Source organism: Eurosta solidaginis, chromosome 4 (genome assembly GCF_040869045.1).
Source record: "Eurosta solidaginis isolate ZX-2024a chromosome 4, ASM4086904v1, whole genome shotgun sequence".
Classification (NCBI taxonomy): Eukaryota; Metazoa; Arthropoda; class Insecta; order Diptera; family Tephritidae; genus Eurosta; species Eurosta solidaginis.
Genome location: NC_090322.1, coordinates 75,441,461 through 75,465,994, shown reverse-complemented (window position 1 = coordinate 75,465,994; position 24,534 = coordinate 75,441,461). Strand labels below are relative to the sequence as shown.

Below are 24,534 nucleotides of genomic sequence, written 5' to 3'. Positions count from 1 at the left end.
CAGATACTGGTCCATCTGGGACCAGTTAGGAAGTTCTTTTTTAGATTCTAGTGACTGTTCTCACAGAGAAAGCGTTTCCCCTGGTTACTTTGAGGAACATAAATAAATTAAAATGGGGTCCCACTGGGAAACGGAAATTCCTTGCGACTTTAGGATCACAAGACAATCATTGATGGTGTTCTGTACCTTTTGAATTCCTTCGCTACTTTCCGAGGTAGCTTGAGGAATGTTGAAAAGCAATTTCAATTGTTTGTCTATTAAGATTGGTTTGTTTTCGAATCAGGCTTTTAGCGCTTCCCATGCTAATGAAAATTTGTCATCGGACAAAGGGTATTGCTTTACGATCGCGCCTGCCTTTCCTCGAGTCTTATTACGCAAGTGGTAGAGGTTCTGTGCGGGAGTCAGTCTGGGATGGTTGAGATAAACGGCCGTGAACATATCACGAAAGGATGGCCACTCCTCGTAACTACCGTAAAAGATTTCTGTGTCACACGGTGCCACCTTCAGACACCACATCGAGTTGGGATCAAAAGACAGATACTGACGGGAGGTATTGCCTGACTGTTGGATTCCCACGGAGGACTTTTAATTGATCCAATATATGCGATTTACAGATGTAGGAAGAGTCGGCACAAAGCTGAAATTTGTTGTGGGCTTCCTCTTTAAACTCTTCATAAACTGCGCTTTCCTCAGCTATGCAGACGTTTTCATAGGTGGTTTTCAACGAAGCCCAACGACCGTTGAGGTCTTCTAACTTGACATCCAATAAAGAGTCCGTTTGGTCATCAGGATCTTCTTTTTGAAAATTGGTGCAAAATTTCATCACATTGTTGGAGTCGAAGATAAATTTAGACTTGATTTCGGTTGAAGAAGGCATGATTGGAGACTGTATCAAGATTTTGAGTTGACAAAATATAAACTGGAGGGAGACTACTTGAGTTCACAATTAGTATTGTGCACGAAATTTCGTGTTGATGATGGGAAATTCGACACAATGGACGCAAGCCGAAAAACACTTATTTGGAAAGTGGACCTGCCGTCTGTCCCTTGAAGGGTTTAGATTTATAACAACGATTTTCCGAAAAATTAATAGGCACTTAACCGGTTTTGCGTTTTTCGCGAAGGGATTCACAAAAAAAACTAAGCAATGTTAATTGGGGAACGTCCCGCTGATATCGATGGGATTTCACAATAAAGAACTTGGCACGGTTTATTAGGGAATTCCCCCCAAACTCACTGAAATATACGTATGATGTTAATTGTTTTTGTGATATAAAATGTTTGTGTGATGTATAAATAAACGTAGTAAGTGTAGAATCGATGGCTAATGATGGAAATATGCGGATAAGAGTGGTAACAAACACGTTATACGCAAAATAACGTATGATCTTCGATATTTGAGAAACCCAAGATAAGCGGTTTTCTCGGTTATGGTTGGCCGCAAGCAACGTAATAACGCATTTATTCACGTGCTGGAATGCGCAGGTCTTAAGATTGTTGTGGTCACCCTTTTTTTGTCTTGGAATATGTAACCACATTCATACAAACAGGCGCTTATGTATACGTATAAGCAACTAGTGGTGTTGTCTGTTTTTTGGGAAAAATCTCAAATATGAACTGTATAAAGTTAAGAAAAATTCTGTATATATACATATATATATTTTGAATTTTAGTAGCTTTTTAGACGGAAGCTAATTGAAAAGGCAGGGATTTTTTGGTAGGTAAATAGTGGTAGTGACTAGTGAAAATAGCATGAATAAGTATAAGTAAAAATGTATATGAAATTATATTAATTATAAGGAATAGAGGTTGTTTGGTGTGCTAGTACAAATAGCGAAAATTAGTATGCACTTTATTAATAAATAAATATACATACATATGTACATATGTTATGAACAACCAGAAGAGATAGGCTGCTGTCGCTGCTCGCGTAAGCGCAAGCTACGAACGAAAAATGGAAGCGATTGTTGGAGGGTTAGTCCCGCTATTCGAAAAATAGCAGAATGGAACGATATATTTACATATATGTATGTGCGTATGTGGGGAGTAGCGGTTTCCTTTAAATCTAACGGGCTAAGTTGCCACAATGTATATGCACTTTTTTGAGCGAAAAAAATGGATTTTCACTTACGTGCGTATGTGGCCAGTTCTCACCCTGGTTGAAGCGCTATTCTCCTTTTCCTGTCTTTTGTTAGACCACTGTAGGGTTCTGAGTGGACAATGCTTTGTGCGCAAAGCTGTTTGGCTTGTGCGGCGATAATGCTTATATTGCGTATTAAAACGATATGAATTTTTTTTTGTTTTTCACAACTATACTCGAGTTTTTTTTAAACCCTCTTCTTTAATACTTTTCACACTATTTTGAGGAATATACAACTATTTAATGAGAACTTTTATTTTTACGTAGCACACGCGCAGAGTTGAAAATTCGAATGGAAAATTAGCGATGGGGCGATGGTGATATACAAACAGTGTTGTACCTTTTGCGTTGCCACTGTTTCAAATTTGGCTCGCAAGGACCAAATGTTTAGCGTAATGATGCAAATGTATTTTAATTTAATTCTAATTCATTTATTGAATTCAATACTTAACATTAACAGAAATTATGTATATATATATGTAGACGATAATGTCATTTACAATGAAAGTCGATTTAACTGGATTGGATTATTCTATAATTAAATTATTAATTGTTGTAACAAGAAAAACGGGAAATTGATTATGGATATGACGCGCGGAATTCGATGCGCCTCTCGACTGCGCAGGGTCTGGTGATATTTTGGGGACTGGTGCAGCGCAAGTGCTACTTCTAGTTGATTGATAAGGAAAATTACAACTTACGTTTTGTGGATAGATACTTCCTTTGTTTTTCCTTTTGTTGGATAAGGTGAGGGTAATGCTGAAAATGATTGCTCCGGGTTTGGTAACCTGATGAAAATGGTAGATGCTTTGTGGATGATATACCTAAAACGGATCCGGTTTTTTGATCGATGTAGGCTGTTCGCACAAAAAAAGCAAGAGAGCGCGATGACGCATCGCACACCAGTATCTATAGGATCTATTATTGATGGAAGGCAACTCCAACAATGTTGACTGGAAGCACTGGATGGCAACTCCAGTCTACTCTACAGCCAGGGTTGTATGAACGCAAGTCATAACTAGTGAGGTGTACGCAAGTCACCGGAGAAGTGACCACAAGTCACAGATGGGGTGGTTAGTTGAATGCAAGTCACGGAACCGTTTCATATTTAAGTGAGCGCAAGTCACTTAAACAGGGATAACACTGGATCACAAATTCCAATTTTTTTCTGGACCAGAGACGCCATTATGAAATTCCTATGTAGAACCACCCCCTTATTCCGAAAATCAAGGTTATTTTTAATTCTATGGTAACGTTTTTGAGATATTTACGAATTACCGTTAAAAAAAAATAATGGATCCACGAACGAATTGAGCAATCCCGAAACGGTTTGAAGCTTTTAAAAGGTAATAAAATTTGCTATAAACTGTGCATAAGACACTTTGCTAGACCCCGCAGATTCAAAGATAACGAACAATCATTACGGATTTTTTCAATTTTTTTTTTGTAAAAATAAAAAAAAAATTGTACTTTTCGAGGAAGGATCTCGAAAACTTTTTATTTCTTTTGCAGATTTGTTTTATTACAAACAAAAAAGCTTTCATTCAACAAAATCGATAGACTAATACAAAAGTTATAAGCATTCAAGTAAACATATCCATTTAATACTTAAGTACCCTACTGGTACATAGCAGGTAGATTTTCGACGGGTTATTACATACAAAAAATTTTAGTGTCGTTTTCTCAAACCCAGGTACATTTGTAACAAGAGCATATTTTTAAGGCAGGTAGTGTTTTCTTTGTAGAACTAGGGAACCTTTTGAATTTTTACTTGATTCAAGTATAAATAATAGTGCATGCGCCTTCTCCTTCATAATATCTACAAGGCTCGCCGGATACTGTTCATTTTGTAATTGCAGTTTATAACCCGTCATTTACTTAAAAATATAATATGAATAAAATGGCGCGGGAGTTTGAGGGTACAAATGATCCAGATATGTTCTGTTTCATCTGCGGTCAATTTATCGTTAAAAGGATGCGACGTGTGTTTTCAAATCCTTTGAAAGTTACATACTATAAGTATTTTGGAATTGAGCCTAAAACACCGAATACTGTGTGCACCACATGTCGAGTCGAATTGATTTTTTCGGAAACCGGAACAAAAAGGTGCCTTGTAAAAATTAGGAACTTGCTCCCTGACTAATTTCTGAAACTATCTATTTAGGCGACATATGAAATTTATTACACCAGTAAAGTGGAGGGAACCAACTTGCCATTCAACGGACTGCTATATTTGTACTACAAAAGTACTTGGGGTTGGAAAGTCAAGAATGCGAGCGTATCTACAGTGTCATTACCAGAACTAAATTCAACGGAAGCTACATTGCCAGAATCAAATTTAACTTTAGTTCCGGCTCCAGTTTCATTGTCAACAGCAGTATCTGATTACGCGGCATCATGTTGTACTGGATTTCAAACGGAAACCGATAGAAACTCATTGTCACAAGCACAACTCAATGATTGGATAAGGGAAACTACACGCTTGGAAAAGGCCGAACTACACGCCTCTCGTATGCAACAATTTAAATTTGTTTCATCCGATGTTAAGGTAACATATTAGACAGTGTTTCTTACTGCAAGGATATTGCTGGTCTATTCAAACAGTTTGGTGGAGAATATGATTCAAAATAATTGCGATTGTTCATAGACGGCAATAAATTAAGTTTAAAGGCCGTATTATTGCATATTGGCAACCAAAAGCCATCTATCCCGATCGCGCATGCAGTAAATACGAAGGAAACGTATGAGATAATGCAAAAATTGCTCAAGTTAATCAAATACGAAGAACATGATTGGAATATACGTGCCGATCTTAAAGTCGTTGGAATGCTAGGTGGTCTACAAAGTGGATACACAAAATACTGTTGCTTTCTATGCAAATGGTATAGCCAAGCTCGTCAAGGCCACTACATCATAAAGGCTTGGCCACAACGAATCGAGTTTCAAGTTGGGGTGGATAACATAAAATACTCCCCACTTATAAAGAAACCGTTCTGGAAAAACTAATTCTACCTCCGCTCCACATCAAGTTCGGCCTTATCAAAAACTTTGTCAAGGCTTTGGACAAAGAAGGCGAATCTTTTCGTCACTTGAAGACAATCTTTCCAGAGATTTCAAAAGCAAAAATAAAGAAAGGGATTTTTGTGGGACCGCAAAAAAGGAAAATGGTGACCAATAACCATTTCACAGAACTATTGTCACCAGTGGAGGCAGCAGCGTGGGATTCTTTTGAAAAGGTCGTTACTTCTTTTTTACACAACACAAAAGTCCTAACTACGAGATGATGGTGAACGACTTAATCAAATACTATGCGGAAATGGGTAAATAAAAAAACATATTTAAGACCGTTTCTCAGTTAACTTTAAAACCTATCTGCCCGATAAACATAAAATTTGTATGAAAATTTTTAAATTTACATGAGAATATATAGCCCTAAATCTGAATTCATCGTCCAGTTCCGAACAAACAAGAACGAGAAAAATGTAAAGAAACCGACCCTAATCTAAATAAGCGTCAAAACAAAACACATAACTTTTTCAATTATAAAATAAGATCATAGAGTTAAGACAGAATCATATGTACATATGCTATTATTTGTAGGGTACTTAAGTTTTACTATATGGATATATTTATTTGAATGCTTATAACTTTTGTATTAGTTCATCGATTTTGTTGAATGATAGGTTATTTTTTTTGTAATAAACAGAGTTTAGAGAGAAAAAAAATCTGCAAAAAATAAAAAGTTTTCGAGATCCTTCCTCGCAAAGTACACATTTTTTTATATTTTTACAAAAAAAAATTAAAAAATCCGTAATAATTGTTCGTTATCTTTGAATCTGCAGGGCCTAGCAAAAAGTGTTGTATGCACAGTTTATAGAAAAATGTATTACCTTTTAAAAGCTTCAAACCGTTCTGGAATTGCTCAATTCTTTCTAGAGATATATGAGATATATATGTATGATTAAGTGGACCCAATTTTTTTTATTTTATGAAAAAACGGTTATTCGTAAATATCTAAAAAACTTTACCATAGAATTAAAAATAACCTTGATTTTCGGAATCGGAAGGCTTTTGGCTGTAAACCAGTGTAATTCTTGCTGCGTAAAATATTATAAATTTTTTCTATATTGGCATTATGAAAAGTTTTGTGGCTTAAAGTCAATATTTTATGTATGAAATTTTCTGCTGTATTAATCTTATATTTGGTCGGTTGAGAGGAAAGGTAGTTTATTAAGCGTCCAGAAGAGGTAGGTGGATGGATGCAGACGTCAAGAAAAATTATTTTGTAGTTGGCTTCCATTTCCATTATAAATTGTAGTTCTTTGTGATATTTGTTTCGAATATCTAGAATAATGTTCGCCCCGCTACGTTTAATTATAGCAAAGAGATCGTCCACATATTTACATATTGCCTCGGAATTTTTTTCTCACGGATTTTTTATTCCCGCGGAAAAATTCCTCCAATTCTTTTCTCCTAGGGAGAACAATAATTGAGGAATAGGAATTTTGAATATTCGAAGTCAACTGTTTTGTCAATCGGGATTTCGTTTCGCGTTTCTTATTTTGTTTACAAAATTTAAAAGTAATTATTGTTGCCCATTTGTTTGAAATTAAGAAATAAAGTATAAATAATGCACAGTATTACATATGGTATTCACTGAAATTAGTAATGAATTCATTTCATTTTTTATTCATTTTCTTTCAAAACAGCATATATGTTACAATAGCGACTTAAATTAAATTAACCATAATTACAGAAAGAAAAGTAAGGCATTCTGTAAAAATATATGTATTTTAGTATCGAATGCCATCTCCGAATAAAATTGAATTCAAAAACATGTAAAATAGTGCGTGGGGTGAAGTTTGATTAAAAATAATAAGTAATAAAATATATTAATACAATATGTACATATATTTTTTTAAGTGCTATGGTTCAGCAAAATTTTGATGTCTTCGTGTGATTTCTCTAGTAGAAAAGATTTAACCTTTCCCAAAAACTCATTCAGATTTCTAGTGACACGTATACATGCAGGCAACGCATTAAAAGCTTTACAAGAAACGATAGTAAAGAAGTTGTTGAAGTTGGTTGTTCGAGAGGTCGGGACATACACAAGTCCATATGAGTTTTGCCTCAAGTTATAACTATCCGATACCAGGCTATGTAAATACCCACAGCGAATGAAAAATATCTTTAACGTTTTATAGTAGTACATATGCTTAACAGGAAGAACTTTCAGATCCCTAAACAACTCCATAGAGTGGTGAAAACGATCAACATTACATATTTTTCTTATGACCCATTTTTGAATAGTTAGAAGCTGCTGGATTTTATTACCTGCAGCGCCACCCCAACAGGTTATGCCATATTGGAGCTTGGAGTGGACTAAAGCGTAGTAAATAGTTTTAAGTGTTTCGTTTGAACAAACTTTTCTTAAATTGTAAAAATAACGAATGGAAGATCGCAAGTAGGACTTCAAACGAGAAATATGCGTAGACCAACTCAAGTTTTGGTCAACAATAACACCAAGATATTGGAAGTCGCTTACTTTTTCAATAGTGAAGCCATTATCGGAACAATTTACTTCAGCTTTAAACGATGCACAGAACAGAAAATTATTTAGTACAAAACGTTTGCAGTCAGTAGCATGGAATACAATGGCTATGTCAGGCGAGGATTTTGGATGCAAATTGAAATACATCAACTTCGTTTTCTTGCTGACACAGAGCTTATGTGCTGCAAACCACACTCTTAGCAAATGCACATCGTTATTGATTCCTGCTACTAAATCCAGATAGGTCGATGAACCATAGGCGATAGCAAGGTCGTCAGCGAAGGCTGTTACTTTTTCATACAATGGCAGCGAGAATATTGAATTAAGGTAAATCAAAAATAGAATAGGACCTAAGACAGATCCTTGAGGTACACCTAAGCTAATTGTAACTGGGTTACTTATACTACTTCCAACTTTTACTTTTTGAATTCTTCCTGACAAATAAGATTTAAACCAATTATATATAAACCCACGGAAGCCCGCAAAATACAATTTGTCTAATAAAATTTTGTGATCAACCATGTCAAATGCTTTAGTGATATCAACGAAAGAAAGAAAACGAAATAAAACGTATAAACAAATGCGCGCACCCCACGACACAGTGTAAACACGTCCACTCACATCAAACGATCTTTAATTGGTGCCACAGCAACATCAACGGAGGAGTATAAGAAGAGGAAGATGGCAGGATAACACAAATCTGCTGGATTTGCCTGCTTCCATTCAGCAAAACAATTTTCTGGCGGCCAAGTCGAGTTGAATTCGCCTTTCGTCATATGCCAAAATCTATTTAAGCCTTCTTTAAAAATCCTTGCACAAATTCTGGATGGCACATCAAATATACCAAGAGTTCTTCCGTTGCTTATGATTTACTTTCGATTTAAAATAAAGAATATTGTGGTAGAATGTACATATTTCAGCACAAATTTGTACAAATAAGTGTTCTTTCTTAAAAGAACCAATTTACTTTAACTATTTTGATGCATTTCCTTTAATGTTACCAGTGAAAAAACTCTTAAGAAATGGCAGAAAAATCTCCCTCTCACTTACATTCATAATACCTACTTTACTCCCATAACCGGTTTCCGCTTTTTCGAGCATTGTTCAGAATAAGGGGAAAGGGAGAAGTGGAAAAAACTCACAAGGAATTTTTATTTAGAATACGAGGAATGGGAGAAGGGGAAAAACTTGCAAGGATTTTTTTTAGAATTGGGCTGATAAATTTTATGTCTATATCAAATCCTTGCTTTAGTTCCAAAACAGGATTGTCAAGTATGTCATCCATAACAAAATCAGCGATTGTAGGTGAAATTGGATTGCCCATAGGTATTCCAAACGTTTGCGTATAAAGCATTTTATTAAACATAAACTAATTATTACCTTTAAGGAGAAATCTAATATCTACTGGAAGTTCGGCTTTGGAATACTGGTTTTTTCTTTTATTTGGTTCCATATAATTATTTTCGAGGCTAACATTGTTGGTATGTTAGTGAACAATGAAACGACATCAAAGGGCACTAGCACTTCATTATCACATAACCTTTTACCTGATATTAAAGCTTGTAGAATATCTCCAACGTACTTAGAGAATTTGTAGCAGGGGACCATAATTGAAGAAACAATAGGACGTAAAGGAATTTCAGGCTTATGTATTTTTGGCAATCCATATATTCTAGGTGTCGTAGCCGCAGAGCAAGTGAGTTGTTGTTTCTCTCTATAGTCGATATGTTGGTTTTTGTGTAGATCGTTCACTATTCTGTTGTTTTTCTTTTGTAAAGTATCATATAAAGGTCAGTTCTTGTTGCTATGTAAGTGTTTTTGTTTTCGATTTCTCTGTATACTCAGTTTTAAACATTGCTACTGTTTCCTTTCCCTTGTCAGCCTCTGTTAAAACAATTTCGTTCTTGTATTTTCAAATTTATAATATTTTATGCAGCAAAAATTATCCTAATAATTAAATACGAGAGCTAATAGACCAAGAAATCATGAAATCCAGCAACCAACCAACCGAAAGAACAAATTTAGAAACAAAAGCAGCGAAAAAGTTTTACAGTGTGACATACATACACAAACTTACCGAAAATATTGATCACAGCATAATAAAAACAACAAACACAACACTTGCCTATAAAGATACTCGCACATTACGCTGCGCGACACGTAGCAGCAGCGGCGCCTCACAGAGCGACATATTTTGGCAATTCACATTAAGCGGCAATCGAGCGACACATTGCGGCAAAAGTTTGTGTTTATTTTTGTTTGAAAAATTGATGACACAGTTTTTGAAGCTGTAATTATTTCATTTTTGTGCGAAGAAGAGGAAAGGAAAAGAAAAAGGTCGTGGCTACGGGTCCAAGACATCTCATCCTCAAGATATGAGGAAGGAGAGTTCCACACTCTTTTGCCCAGATTGAAAAAAGATGGTGCAAAATTCTTTGCATGTATTCTTATGAGGCAATTCACACTTAGCGGCAGCAGCACTGCGCGACACTTCCCAACGCGGCTTTTTTGCCTAATTGATCAAATTTGCTGCGCTGTGCCGGGTCGGGCAGTGCTGCTGACGCTAGGTGTGAATTGCCTCATAAGAATAAATGCAAAGAATATTTTGTAGAACAGTGTAGTGCTGCGTAGTGCAGCCTAATGTGGCCTTACCTTAAGTCAAACTGCACTTTGTCAACGATATTTACAAGAACAAAGTGTCACATAGATCTCCACCAACAAAACAACATCATTCATGAAATTGCTTGCAGACAAAAAAAAACCAAACGACGAATGCGATAAAATAAATATTGGAACAACGAAGCGTCCCTTAGGTGTTAGACTGGGTGAACATGAAGGAAACAAAAGAACAGTACAGCGTTATCACAACACATAATATCAAGCGGACACTCAGCTGACTTCATTAATGAGAAAATTATTGACACGGAAAGGAAATAAACAACAAGATACACTTTAAAAAGCCTGAGAATCATGGAAGAAAGAGAAAAAACGATTAACAAGAAAGAAGATACAGACAATATAGTATCTGCTTACATTACGTGTTTAGGAAAATAGCTTTTAGTATCGACGAGATTACCATAGCGTTAAGATGGTAGGATATACTGTCCATAAATGTTCAATGTTTTCAAAAATTTTTTATGTTTAAACAAGTAAGGAAGGCTAAGTTCGGGTGTAACCGAATATTACATACTCAGCTGCCAAATTACAGCTTGTACAACTTTTAAATTGCCTTTGGGCGGTGCCTCGCCAATTTGCTTTTCTGCGTCATAAGGTCAACCCACTTACCAAGTTTCATCGCTTTATCCGTCTTTGGTAAAGAATTATCGCACTTTTTCAGTTTTTCGAAGTTTTCGATATCGAAAAAGTGGGCGTGGTTATAGTCCGATTTCGTTCATTTTAAATAGCGATCTGATGAACATACATACCAAATTTCATTAAGATACCTCAAAATTTATTCAGGTTATCGCGTTTACGGACAGACGGACGGACGGATGGACGGACATGGCTAAATAAATTTCTTCTTTCGCCCATATAATTTTGGTGTATAGAAGTCTATATCTATCTCGTATGCCGTTGCGGGGTACCGTTATGCGAACAAAATTAATATACTCTGTGAGCTCTGCTCAGCTGAGTATAAATAGTTTTAAATAGTGTTAAACGGGGAAAACCCCTCGGCGGGGTGCAATATTGTAAGTTGGTTTTGTATGTATGTTTATCAGTTTTTAATTGATTTTTTATACGGATTTAGTAAATTCAATATATTTTGTATTTGTATGTAATTTAACATATTTTGTATTTTGTTGTTTGTAACAGATATAATTAATAAACAAATACCCCTGATGATGCTAAGAAGTTATTAGCGAAACGTTGGGTTAGAAAAGTGGAATAATGTATTTCTATTTCGCTCTTCAAAAAAACTAAGACCGGAAAAGCCTAATAAGATACCTTCAGAAAATAATTATTGTTAGGCCTTGAGCTCGATTCAAACCCGCGATCTTACAAGTCAGTAAGTCGATATAACAACAAAAAATGTTATAACAATTTCAAATAATAACATTTTCAAAAAAAACCTTTGACCAGGATTAGCCTGGGTTCATTGGGACACTTGAGGGCAGTACGCTGTCACAACGTCCTTTAAAAAAAAGTCCCCTTTCCTTGCCCGTTCTGGCGTTAAAGTCGCCCAGCCTGACTTTAGTACATGGTAGGGGCATTTATCGTACGTCTTTTTTAGTTATTCATAGAAGGAGTCCTTGTCCGTTTTTTCGGTTTTTTGTTTATTTCCCACCCATCACCCATTGCTATTTAAAAGGATCGAAATTTTATTATACCCACGCCCACTTTTTATATGTATAAAAATTTGGAAATTTTTGAAAAAAGAGTAGCACCGCCTGATTTTATAAAATTTGAATTTTACGAATGAAACCGGTTGAGGACTTTTATATTAAAAGGATCGAATTCGAAAATAATAAACAATATCTTTGCGAATATTAACTTTATATCGATGCAATTTAACTTCAAAAATACTAGGACAGCAGAAAAATTGCAAAGTCAACAATTTTAGAAAAACTATAAAAGTAGCTCGCCACAAATTTTGGTGCGCGCACTTTCATTAAAACAGTGAATATATCTGTTAAAAATAGACTATCTCGGTCAAGGGCCACGCCCACTTTTAACAAAAGATCTTTAACAGAACCGTGACAATGCGAGCAGGTCATAATAGGTAATGTATATGTGAAAAGTAACTTTATATCAATGGAATTTTACTTCCGAAATATCATTATACTTTGTTCAAACAGAAAAATAAATTGATCCAATTTCGATTTAAATTCAGAGGTGTTCATACAACGCAATTTAGCTTACACAATAGAAATTTGATAGCTGGTTGGCTCATCTCTACAGCAGCAACATACCTTTGTTCAGACTGTCAAAATATGCCTGTTGGTATTAGGCGAATGAAATAAAAACATAAAACTTTGAAATTTTTGTGTGTTGTAAGAAAATGTGTAGAATGTTTTGGTTTCATTTTGAGTTTGCCCTCTTCTTTTGACAATCCCTACTCCAGTGAAATGTAAAAAGAAATCAGCTGATGAGATTAACCAATCATATAGTTGCGTAACTGACGTTTAAATCTACTCAATAAATACACTTTACAAGGTTGAATTTGTAGTTTGAAACAATTTATTACGCAATTTTTTTAAATTGGAAATTTATTATATGATAAATTTCGTAATAAATTGCAAAAATGGTATAAATTTCCAATTTGGTGAGTGCTTGTACATAGTACTTATTATAATAGAAATTAATAATGATGACAGTAGACGATCTCACTTATAAATAGCTGTGTTTTTTTTTTTTTTACTTCTATATACGTTTACGCTTAAACTTTATATGGACTGCTAAGCGACAAACTTTAAAAACACCTCTGAAATTCATGCGCATAAAATTTGGCCTACTAAATTTCAGTACGCATTATACTCAGATGTAACTGAAATATGTGTCTTTGTTTCACCCTATACAATAATTCTATGTATTCTATGTGTGTCCACATTTCATCCACATTTCATCGCAATTGATTCAGCTATATGTTATACCCTAAAGCCATCAGAGGGTTGTGTCTCCGCTTTTCGGTACACCCTGTGCTGTAGCTGTAGTTATTTAACCACTGCCGCTAGATGGGTCTCCTAAGCATTATCTAAGCGAGCCAAACTGTTTTTTTTACGCGCAAACGTAAACGTATACGCGTGGGAAAGAAAACACGGCTAATGTTTCCACAGTGGAAATGGCTAAAGCTTGTCGTTTCAAATCTAATTTTAAATAATAAATGATTGACATGGCATTAGTTTTAATTTAACAAAAGAAAGCTACCTAAATTTGTTTTCAAACTAAACTAACAAAATTTTAGGGATTAAAGTAGATATCTTTGTACGAAGCCTCTTAATATTAAATATTTTTGTTTACATGGCCTAGCTATTCAGGCCGAGTCAAGACTTTTCTTTGTTTATTTTTTATTTCAATTACTATTTTTCATACATTTTAGATACATATTAATTGCCTGCCGTTGGTTGTACGTGCAAATTTATAAACGCAGTTACATCCTGATACAACTTGTTCTCATCTGGTCTACATCATTTTTGCTGCTAGTAAGTTTCACATTTTATTTATATTACTTAATAACATATATATAATACTCCTATATTGCTAATACAAAATGCTCGCAATGAGTTTTGAATTCGAAATCAAAACAAGACAGCCTACAAATTGTTTGTGATTATAACAGCATAAGTGTGACAAGATTACATTCGATTATTGAATACAAAAACATTTAAACAGCAATATATCGACACTCTGATGTTTGTGAGTGTACTTACCCTGTAGCAGCAATATAGCAGTATTATATATATAGAATGTTATGTTTATTCTATATTTAATAATTCAAATAAAACTTAGACTAAAACTAAAACTAAAAAGAACAATGTCGTATCTTAAAATGGAAAGTCCCAAATTATATATGCGTTTAAATTCAAATTATTATTAGACGTTGGCTGTAGTTGCTAAAACTCAGCTGTTCTATGATGTTGCCACATATTGCTGCAGGGTTCGATTTGGGTAGTCACTACACCACCCCCTTTCCAGAAAATTCGCCGATGTGCTGGCATCAATACTTGCGGCTTGTGTTATTGCTGCTAATTCATCTCAATCATTATCGTTACAACCAGGTATGGCCCGTCGTAAAGTGCTTTCAATAGCTTTTTAATTGTATCGTCACGTAGAAAAACATGGCTGCATAAGCGCAGAACCTTGGGAACAAATACCGCAGGTTTACCATGCTGTGACGTTTGTATTGGTCGAACGGTCTCGAAATGCCGTCGTAGTGTCGTAGTTCTCGTAAAAAATTATGTTGGTTATTTGGAAATAATTCCTTGGTTTGTGTTTGCAATTGCGTTTGCGTATGCGTATGCGTTAAAGATTCTTTGCTTTGTTTTTAAATCCACCAACACGTCGCAGTGTTTTAGGAAATTCGCACCTATTATAGGATGCGCAACGTCGGCGATTATGAAACACCACTTAAATTGCCGTCGTAGGCCGAGATCTAATGTTATTTGTCGTTTGCCGAATGTATTAATTGTAGTATTGTTTGCAGCAACCAGTTTCATTGCGTTTGGTTGCATACTCTCACCGTGACGTTTGGGTACCACCGAAACTTCGGCGCCTGTGTCGATGAGGAATTTCATTGAAGACGTTCTGTCTCGAATGTATTAATTGTAGTATTGTTTGCAGCAACCAGTTTCATTGCGTTTGATTGCATACTCTCACCGTGACGTTTGGGTACAACCGAAACTTCGGCGCCCGTGTCGAGAAATTTCATTGAAGACGTTCTGTCTCAAATGTAACGGCGGCTGGAGTTCATATTCTCCTCCAACATAGCCGCCTTGTACGGAGGGCTGACTAGTTTTCCGAAAGCTTTGGTGTGAAAGCGCCTGGGGACCGACACCGAGTTGCGTTCTTGCCGAAAATATGATGATACCAACAGATATCGCGATACTATGAATTGACGTCCTTCTAAGAGATAGCGAAAGTGCTTAATATTCAAATAAATAGCCAAAAGTTCTCTATCAAATGTATTGCATTTAACTTCGAACCGAGACAGTTTCTTTGAATAGAATGAGAGTGGCTCCAAAATGTCATTAAATGACTGATGTATTACGCCACCAATTGCCATATTAGATGCATCTACGTTTAAAGATAGTTTTGCATCTTTGTTAAAATGATTTAACAATATCGTAGATGCAAACTTTTCTTTAATACTTTCAAAGGCTGTATTGGATGTGTCATCCCTAACTAAAGTCTTGCCTCGTTTCTTATCCGTTCGATTGATTAAATCGTATAATTTTCCTGTGTACTCGGCCAATTTTGGTATATAACGATGATAGTAGTTAACCATCCAATTAATTTTTGTGCCTGTTTAATTGTCCTTGGGCGTTCAAAACTACGAATATTTATTATTTTCTCTTCTGATGGTTTGATACCCGATTGAGAAATATTATGGCCTAAAAAATCAATGTTTGTAAACCCAAAGATACATTTGTTTGGTTTTATATTAAAACCATACTCTGCCAGACGTTGAAAAAGTAACTTAAGATCTTTAAAATATTGTTTTTCATTTTCACTGGCAACTAGCAAGTCATCAAATGTAAAAACAAACTCTTTGAAATGTTTGAGCCGAATTTCTAAGTCCGAAAAGCATTCGTATAAATTCGAACATACCAAAAGGTGTTGTTATTGCAGTTTTATATATACTTCTGCCATTGGAATTTGTTGATAAGCTCTTACGAAATCGAATTTCGAAAATATCCCTTATTTCTGAGGTTCATATTAAAATCTTGAATATAAGGTAAAGGGTAACGGTCAGGTATAATTACAACATTGAGTCTCCGAAAATCACCGCAAGGATGACAGTCATTTAATTCTTTTTTGGGTACTAGATCTAGGGTGATGCTACTGAAGAATTTGGTGGTCTACATATGCCTGTTTTAACCAAAAAATCTAATTCAGATTTAGCCACCTTATACTATATGGGATCTAAACGTCTTGGTTTAGAAAATGGAACGTTTCCTTCTGTAATAAGTCTATATACCGTATTATGCTTCACTGGTTTTGGATAGTCTGGTTCCAAACTTAGTGACGAAAAATCATGTAGTAATTCTGAATACTTATTATCAACAACAAAAATTTTCGGAAGAGAAATGTTACAAACACACGAGATTGTATTAACCGAAAGACTTGTTATTGGATCAATTAAACGTTTGCATTTTTTAATATCAACCAAGAGAACGTATTTGCACAAAAAAATGCGCACCTATAATAGGTTTAGCTATGTCAGCTATTAAAAATATGAAAGGAAACTCGCGCCTTAACCCTAAATTTATATTCAAAACCTTTTTCCCATACGTGGAAATTGTTGAACCGTTAGCTGCTGTAAGAATTAAATCTGAAGGCTTTTTAGCATGAGGGAATTTTGCTACCGGAAGTACAGTTATTTCGGCTCCACTATCAATAAGAAAATGTAATTTGTTTGTTTTATCATAAATAAAGAGGCGACGAGTGGAAATATCTAAATTTCCGATGTTTGTCGTCGCAGCAACAGATGACTTTAGTTTGACGAGTTCTGATTTTTAGAAAATGCACAAGGGTGCTGACATTTTTGAGCTTTATCCCCAAATTTGTAATGGTATCGACACAACCAATTCGGATTATTCCGAGAATTAGATCTAGATTTACTTTTGTATCCCCGCCTAAAGTTACTTCTATTAGTAGACCTCGATCTAGAACTTTGATTAATTTCCTGTCGTATAGGACTTAATTCAAGTGAAAGTTTTTGGAAATTTTGACACATAATATTGGTTGTTTTAACCAAATTCTCAATTATTGAATCTTGATGCTTTGAGTTTTGGAAACTATTTTCAACAGAAACTTCTGACCTATTATCTACTTCCCAAATATTGTCAGCTAATTTTGTTAATTCATTTATATTCTCGACACTAGAACTAGGTAATATTGCCTTCAGATTATTAGGCAATTTCCTCATCCATAATTTCTTTAATATATCGGGACTAAAATTGGAACCAGCAAGTAGTATAAGTGACCAATAAAATTCAGAGGATTTACGGTCACCCATTTCTGAATCTGATAAAATGTTATCTAGTTTTTTATTTTCACTTAAAGAATGTCTTTAAATTAAGATTTTCTTTACTTGTTCAAATTTATTGTTTTGTGGTGGATTCTGAATGTGATCTAAAATAGTAAATATAACTTCTTGAGGTAGTGCAGTAATTGTGTGTTCATATTTTTTAGTGTCTTGTGTACTGTTTTTTGTATTGAATTGTGTTTCTACTTGAATATACCAAGCTTCTGGACAATTTGTCCAAAAAGGTGGAAGTTTCACGGAGGTAGCAAAAATTTCATTATTATTTTGATTTGCATAAGGATTTACCAATTCTTCTTGGGAAGAGCGAATCATTTAAGTTATGTGTAAGTGTGGAAGTGTGTATGCTGTATTGTGGAGAACGAAACATTTAACTAACTAATTGTGATTTTAAAGTAAATTTTCAATTAAGGTTATTTATTGGAATTATATTAATTAATTAATTATAATTATAAAAACAAGAAAGGAAATTTCTGGAAGAGAGCGTTTACAGTTAAAAATATTTTAAATATATAATTTAAATATTTAAATATATAATTTAAAATATTTAGTTTAAATTATCGTATGTGTAAATACTTAAATACATACATATAAAAATAAATACATACAAATATCAAATATAAAATAATACGAGGCAGCTCACCAATTTGATTTCCACTACAATGTCTGACTGTATTTGATTTGCTTGTAATATATATATGCGTTGATATTTCTATTGTTGTTGCTCTGATTGTACTGTACAAAGATTTATGGTAGCATGGACTTGCGTTAGTAAAAATAATGTAATGTTCGAAAATTAACTTTTATTGTTAATCTTTTTAATTAACTTTTATTTTAAATTATTTTACAATTTTAAATTGCACATTCATTTCTCTGAGTAATTTATTAATCTGTCGAATTAATTCTGCATTACCAAGTAATTGGATTTGTAATGTATCTTCAGCACATGGAATTTCACTGCTATATTTTACTATATGTGCACTTCTTTTGTTACCAAAATATTAAATTTGACATTAACTTTCGTGAAAAAGATGACTTTCGATTATTTCGAGTAACTATTTATGTGTACAATGTACATACTGCATGTTTAGTAGATAATCAATTGCATATGATGATGATATTCTATAATTATGATGATGCTCGATGACAAAATCGCTACTTCTTATACGTTATAAACTCTTTGCGCTGGACTATTAAGACTTCCTATTGTATGTAACAGTATGTTACGGTTTACGTCTTGGTTTTGGTAAGACTCGATATAAATTCGCATTTGTAATAAACACTGTTTTACTTTTCGCAGCTTGCAATATATTAATAATGTGTGTGGAAGTTGTTCTTTATGGATAATGGTCTCGACAACATAGCAACATCGCCAATGTAGTTGGTTAATAAATATTAAAATATTAATTTCTTGTATTCCAAAAACTATTTCGTTAGCTTAATGTGAAAATGTGCTAAGTAACTTTTTTTTAAAAAATTGTATTTTAATGCAGTTTTAAAACTGAATTCAAAATACATGGATAGAAAAAAATATTTTAATTTTTACGTGCTGTTTGAAATGATGTGTAACTGTGCTAAGCCATCAACTGTTCAAAAAAAATGTGCTAAGTGTGCCCAGTCAATAATATCAATCTGAATTACTAGTCATTTCTTTGTGCGCGCATTTTATTTACTATTTAATTCATTCAGTCTAAAAGTACATGATTTGTTGTTGTTGTTGTATTAACGATAAACACACTCCCCGAAGGCTTTGGGCCGATGTTGATGGTCCTTTGCAAAGCACTATTAAGGTACTAGTCTGACCATCTCTGGAACAATTTATATGACCACATTAAACCTTCTAGGCCATCCCGTCCTCCCCACCCCCTAGTTCCATGAAGAACTTGGGGTCGCCAGAGTCTCGGCTGTCAATGAAACAGAATTCGCTACGTGTAGGTGAGGTTGACAATTGGGTTAGGGAAGCTATATATTGCGCTGGGAACCCCTTGAGAGAGTTGCCTACACAACCCCTTTAAATTGGATTCACCCAATTGAGACATACCTTTGGTGTTTGATAAATGCTTTGCGCTGACCATAACCTACTTCAATAATCTACTTCTACATGTCGATAACTACATGCTTTCTTACAGACTAGTTAAAAATAGAAAACAATTCAAGCTTAAACTTATATAAGCTGTTATTAAAATTAAGAACACTACTGAATCGATTTGCTAGATGTATAGTTCTAGTTATAGGTTCATTCATAGCATAATTCGTTTTATTAGTTATTTAGATAAATAATCTATTATGCCGAAGATCACGCAATGAAATATATGGAATGAACAAATTAGATAAATCAGAGCAATTCATGCTAAAGTCAAGCATGACTGAGATTAAAGTTCTTCTGTCATGCAAAGCCGGAAGACCAAGCAAATTGTGCCTGCTGGTATATAATGGGAGGCCGTCTGGCCAGTGAAGCACACCTAAAGCAATTTTTATAAACATTTTTTGAACTCTCTCAATTTTATAGGAGTTAGATTCATGGAAAGGATTCCATATTATTGAGCAATATTCAAGATCACTTCTGACCAAGGATATATAAAGTGCCCTCAACGTCATAGGGCCTTAAAGTCACTGGTGTTAAGTCTACTGAACCCAAACATTCCAACAAATTTTGAAACAACGAAGTCAATGGTACTAGAGATAGTTTGGAGTTAAAAATTATACGTATTTACTCTCTTGACAACGATTAAGGGATTTAGTATTTAGTTTTTAGATAAAGTATGTGGCAGTTACCTTTTTGGAATAAGACACAACACAGCATTTGTGTGAATTAAATGTAAATTATTGTCTGCGCACCATCCGGTAAAAGAGTCCAGATCAGAACCGTTAGAAATAGTTTGAGAAATAAATAGTATTTTTTGTGAAATATATAGTTTTAGTGCTTTATTTCAATCATTAAGTTGAGGAGTGATGGGAAAACATATTGCGTAAAAAGTACTAAGTCAGGAAAAAAAATTTGTTATGAGTGCGGAAATTGTGCTAAGTCATAAAATAGCTGCTGGGTTGGCAGACGTGATTTTTATTTATCTTTTTCAAAGCTTCTACCCTCAAAAGCCTTGCAATTAAGGTATCCTCAGTTTTGAAAAAAGAAGGTTATTTCAAAAGTTATTCATTTTTTTCGTCTCCTGTAAAATTCGTAAAAGTTGACTTAGCACATTTTCACATTAAGCTAACGATTTATTTCTCCCACAAAATTCAGTATATATAAAAGTCTAAAATTTTCTTTTGAAAAACTATAAACTCAAAAACAACCTAAATCTAAAATATCACAAATAACAAAGTTAAATATATAAAGTAAATATTAATAAACAATAATAAAAATATGAACAAAGTCCCAACATGGATCACCCGATTTTTAGTGTTACTATCGTCGTCTCATCCTGCATCTTTTTCTGACACCCGCTGAAGATAGGCGACCGCATTCGGTGCTATCTTGAACATCATGTCAGCCAGTTAAGTCCATATAAGTAAAAACAATTGTTTTAGCAAAAATAAAGAAGGAAATGAGGTTTGACAATGCGACGGATGGAAAAAATTGTAAATGTGCTTGTATTCTGTAGACTGCCACAAACAGAATTGCTGCATGACGACTTCATAGTTTTCTTTCTGTAATTATGTAGCCGTGCGCTATATTCCAAATACTTACGAGTAAGTTTTTATTTAATATGTTTTGATTATTTGCTTTATTTACAGCTGCCGCCAATTTTGGGTGTTTGGGGCGAAATGGGTCTTGATGAAGTCACGTTTTCCTGTACTATTTTGAAGAAAAATGGAAAATCTATTAAGAAAACCCTATTTCTCATCGGATTCCTTCTGCCATGTATAGTTATTATAATTTCGTATTCATGCATATACACCACAGTTTTGCGGCAAAAACGGAAAATGGAAACACATAGAAATTATCAAGTTTCTTCGAACGATTCGGTATTGACAAATCGAAAAGCCAACGAAGATAATAGATTAACGTTAATGATGGTCACCATATTTGGCTGTTTTCTTGGTTGCTATTTGCCATTGATGCTGGCGAATGTCGTAGATGACGAACGAAAAACGAAATATCCTTGGTTTCACATTGTGGCATCGGTATTGGCATGGGCGTCGGGTGTAATTAATCCTATCATATATGCTGCAAGCAATAGAAACTATAGGTAATATGTTTTGATATTATGGCTGGATGCGAGTTGTCCTAAATTGCAACCTATCTAAAAAAATTTAGATTCTTTAATCATACTTTTTCAACCTAAATTCAAATATGAAAAACAAGAATTAATTTTTGTCGTTAATTTTAACAAATGCAAGTATAGCGCACTTTGGTAAAGGTTTACAAGTAGGATGTGTATCAGCACACCCACACACAGATACGCGCACCTGATCAAAATGCTTGTTCTGTTTTTGATAAAATTGGTAAATATATCTTGAATTCAAATGTCAAAAGTTTTTGGAGCATCTTCTGATAAAGTTTGTATTACCTATCAGAGGGGAGAATGTCTAACTTCTTATAAATCAACAAATTTGCTGGAAAGTTGTAAAGATGTTTAGGGATAAAGACATTACAAAGACAAGACAAAGGATTACTTTCACCATCACTACGACATCAGCAGTCGAACCCGAAACCCACTCTATTGCCGCGAAAGGCAATAATGTTTAACTCAATAACTGACGTATGTATGTATGTAGGGGTGTTACATGTAAATGGATAACAACTCTTCATATTATGTCCGGTTTTTGAGTGGAAGCTGGATCTGAAGTTTAACTTGCTCTCAGTTTACAATAGTTCAAAACTTTTTTTTTAAAGCTAACAGTACTTTAAACTTACACTGGGCCTTAGTATCCCCTTTTGCACTGGCGTTAGGTACCACTGCTAAGCTGTAAAATGCAGGTTTTTAATATCCAATATATTTTTCTATTCACATTTTTTCAATGCGTTTAAAAATTTAACCATTGTCTGACCGTTGAAAATACACCCGTATCGTTTCAGATAGCGTACATGTTCTGTCTTTTTTCTATTTACTTCCCATGGTGATTCCACCATGACTTATACCATGGGTGCGCACTAAAAAATAGGAGAGCAAATAAATCATAGTTAGCTGTGAAATTGATCTTCTTCCGGTGGCACAGTGTTCCTTGTTGAACAAGCTAGCTGGACAAAAATATTTTCTTAGGTCTTCTGTTCCCTTTGGAGTTATTTATTGTAATTATGTAATTTATTTTTGCCCTATGCTTTATTTGTTGTTGTTTAGGCCACCAGCCTAAATATTTCGGACCACCCTAACGCGCGCATTAGTTATTTTATTATTAATACCGTTAACGGCTTACACCAGTCGAGAGCTAATTTTGAAGGGGAAAAACTCAACGAAAGTTGGCTATCGGCAGGTGCCGCGGACTTTTTCGCCGTCTTGACTCCTTCTCCTATTTTTGAACGTTCACGAGCCAGCAGCTAGCCCGAAACCATTTTTTACGCTTTAACAATTTGTATTTGAAGTGATATTGCAAATAATTCTTTTCATCTTTTGTGCCTTTAATTAATTCTCTCTTTGAATTCCGTGAATTAATATTGCAAGTAACTATTTTTGTTACTTTGAATTGCCAAGTGCATAGTGGAATGTGCATTTAATGAATTCTTTCTTTAAGCAATACATTTTGTGTTGGAATTAATTAGCCTCTTCATGAAATACAGCGAGTGTACTCTTGCACAAACTTTGGGTTTTTTAACTTTAACCTTAACGAACCTTCTGATAATCAATATAATCACATCTTCTTTACACAGTGAATAAATTGTTATTGTTTTGATATTAATAAGGTGTTTTATTTCTTTTTATTGCGACGCACACGCCCGACTTCCCCGGGTACACATTGCCCCCTCAACATTTGGTCCTTACGCGCCGAGAAAGGAAAAATTTCGAAAATCAATACCTTTTTTAATAAACCAAAACCCAGGAATTTGGAGATTGCATAGAAAATTAGGATATTTAATCATTAAAATCAACCAGCAGTGAAAAAAGTTGGCCATCAAAACGAACGAGCAGCGTATACCAACTCGTCATCACACACATACATACAGTCCATTAGCATTATAACATCATCAGCATATCATACAGTCCACTAATATCATCGTCACATCGAGATCACATCACATCACGTCAGCACACGACATCACACACAACCTTTCAACATCACATACAGTCCATCAGCATATCGAACACAGTCAATTCAGCATAACATTACATCTTTAGCATCAACATCGTTAACTTCACACTCACAAATTCAAGGTACGTGGTAAAAAAGTTGCTTGGTGGTGCACATTTTTTTTTAGTTACGTGATTTACGTACGGAAAGTGCACTCCGTGATAGATAACAAAGGCAAAGCAAGTGAAATTGCAAAATTTCGTGTTTACTAAGCACACAACGCCTTTTGACTATCGGGTAATTCCCCCACCAGTGGTAGGGGTTACCCGACACAGCTTAAGGCAGACAGTCAGTGAATTTTTTTTTAGTTTTTTTCACACACTCATCACTGCACTGTGTTGTACCCCCTCGTCGTCACATACGTTGACAAAAACTTGCTGCAGGAACCATATTTTCACTTGGTTGATAGCCTTAGCATATCTATCACGGAATTCACTGTATTAATCAGTGTGCGAACTGAAATAAAACCCAAAAAGCCGAAAAATTAGCACTACGTTGGGTGGCTAGTGGCTTATCACAATTGCTCACAAACACAATTTATACTGGTCGCTTATATTATATGGCCTGTATTTTTTCAGCGTTTTTATAATAAATAATTAAAAGTGTAATTTTCCACATTAAGTTGGATAAACAAATTTATTTTCTTATTTATATTCGGAAAGATACCCTGGTTGGCTACTCGGGAATACTCATCAGCGTTCATATCACACTTTTTGTATACACATTAAATCCTCGTCAGGATTTCTATCTGTGTTTCACATCACTAGGAATACACATTAAATCCTCGTCGGGATTTCTATCTGTGGTTCAAATTTCTAGGTTACACACATTAAATTCACATAACGATTTCGATTTGTGTTTCAAATCTCGAGGTTGACACACTATATCCACATCGGGATTACTATCTGCGTT

At 34.6% G+C, this 24,534-nt stretch overlaps 1 protein-coding gene across 28 annotated transcripts in view; it reads left to right on the top strand.

The window, feature by feature from the left end:
- The window catches only part of Tre1 (Trapped in endoderm 1), a 713,802-nt gene that overhangs the window by 656,662 nt on the left and 32,606 nt on the right, over positions 1-24,534 (top strand). For all 28 annotated transcript variants that reach the window (XM_067782128.1, XM_067782125.1, XM_067782124.1 and 25 more), the window contains 2 exons: positions 13,729-13,831; positions 21,130-21,584. In XM_067782128.1, the coding sequence (XP_067638229.1) occupies positions 13,729-13,831; positions 21,130-21,584 (558 nt within the window). The remainder of the gene's footprint in view (positions 1-13,728; positions 13,832-21,129; positions 21,585-24,534) is intronic.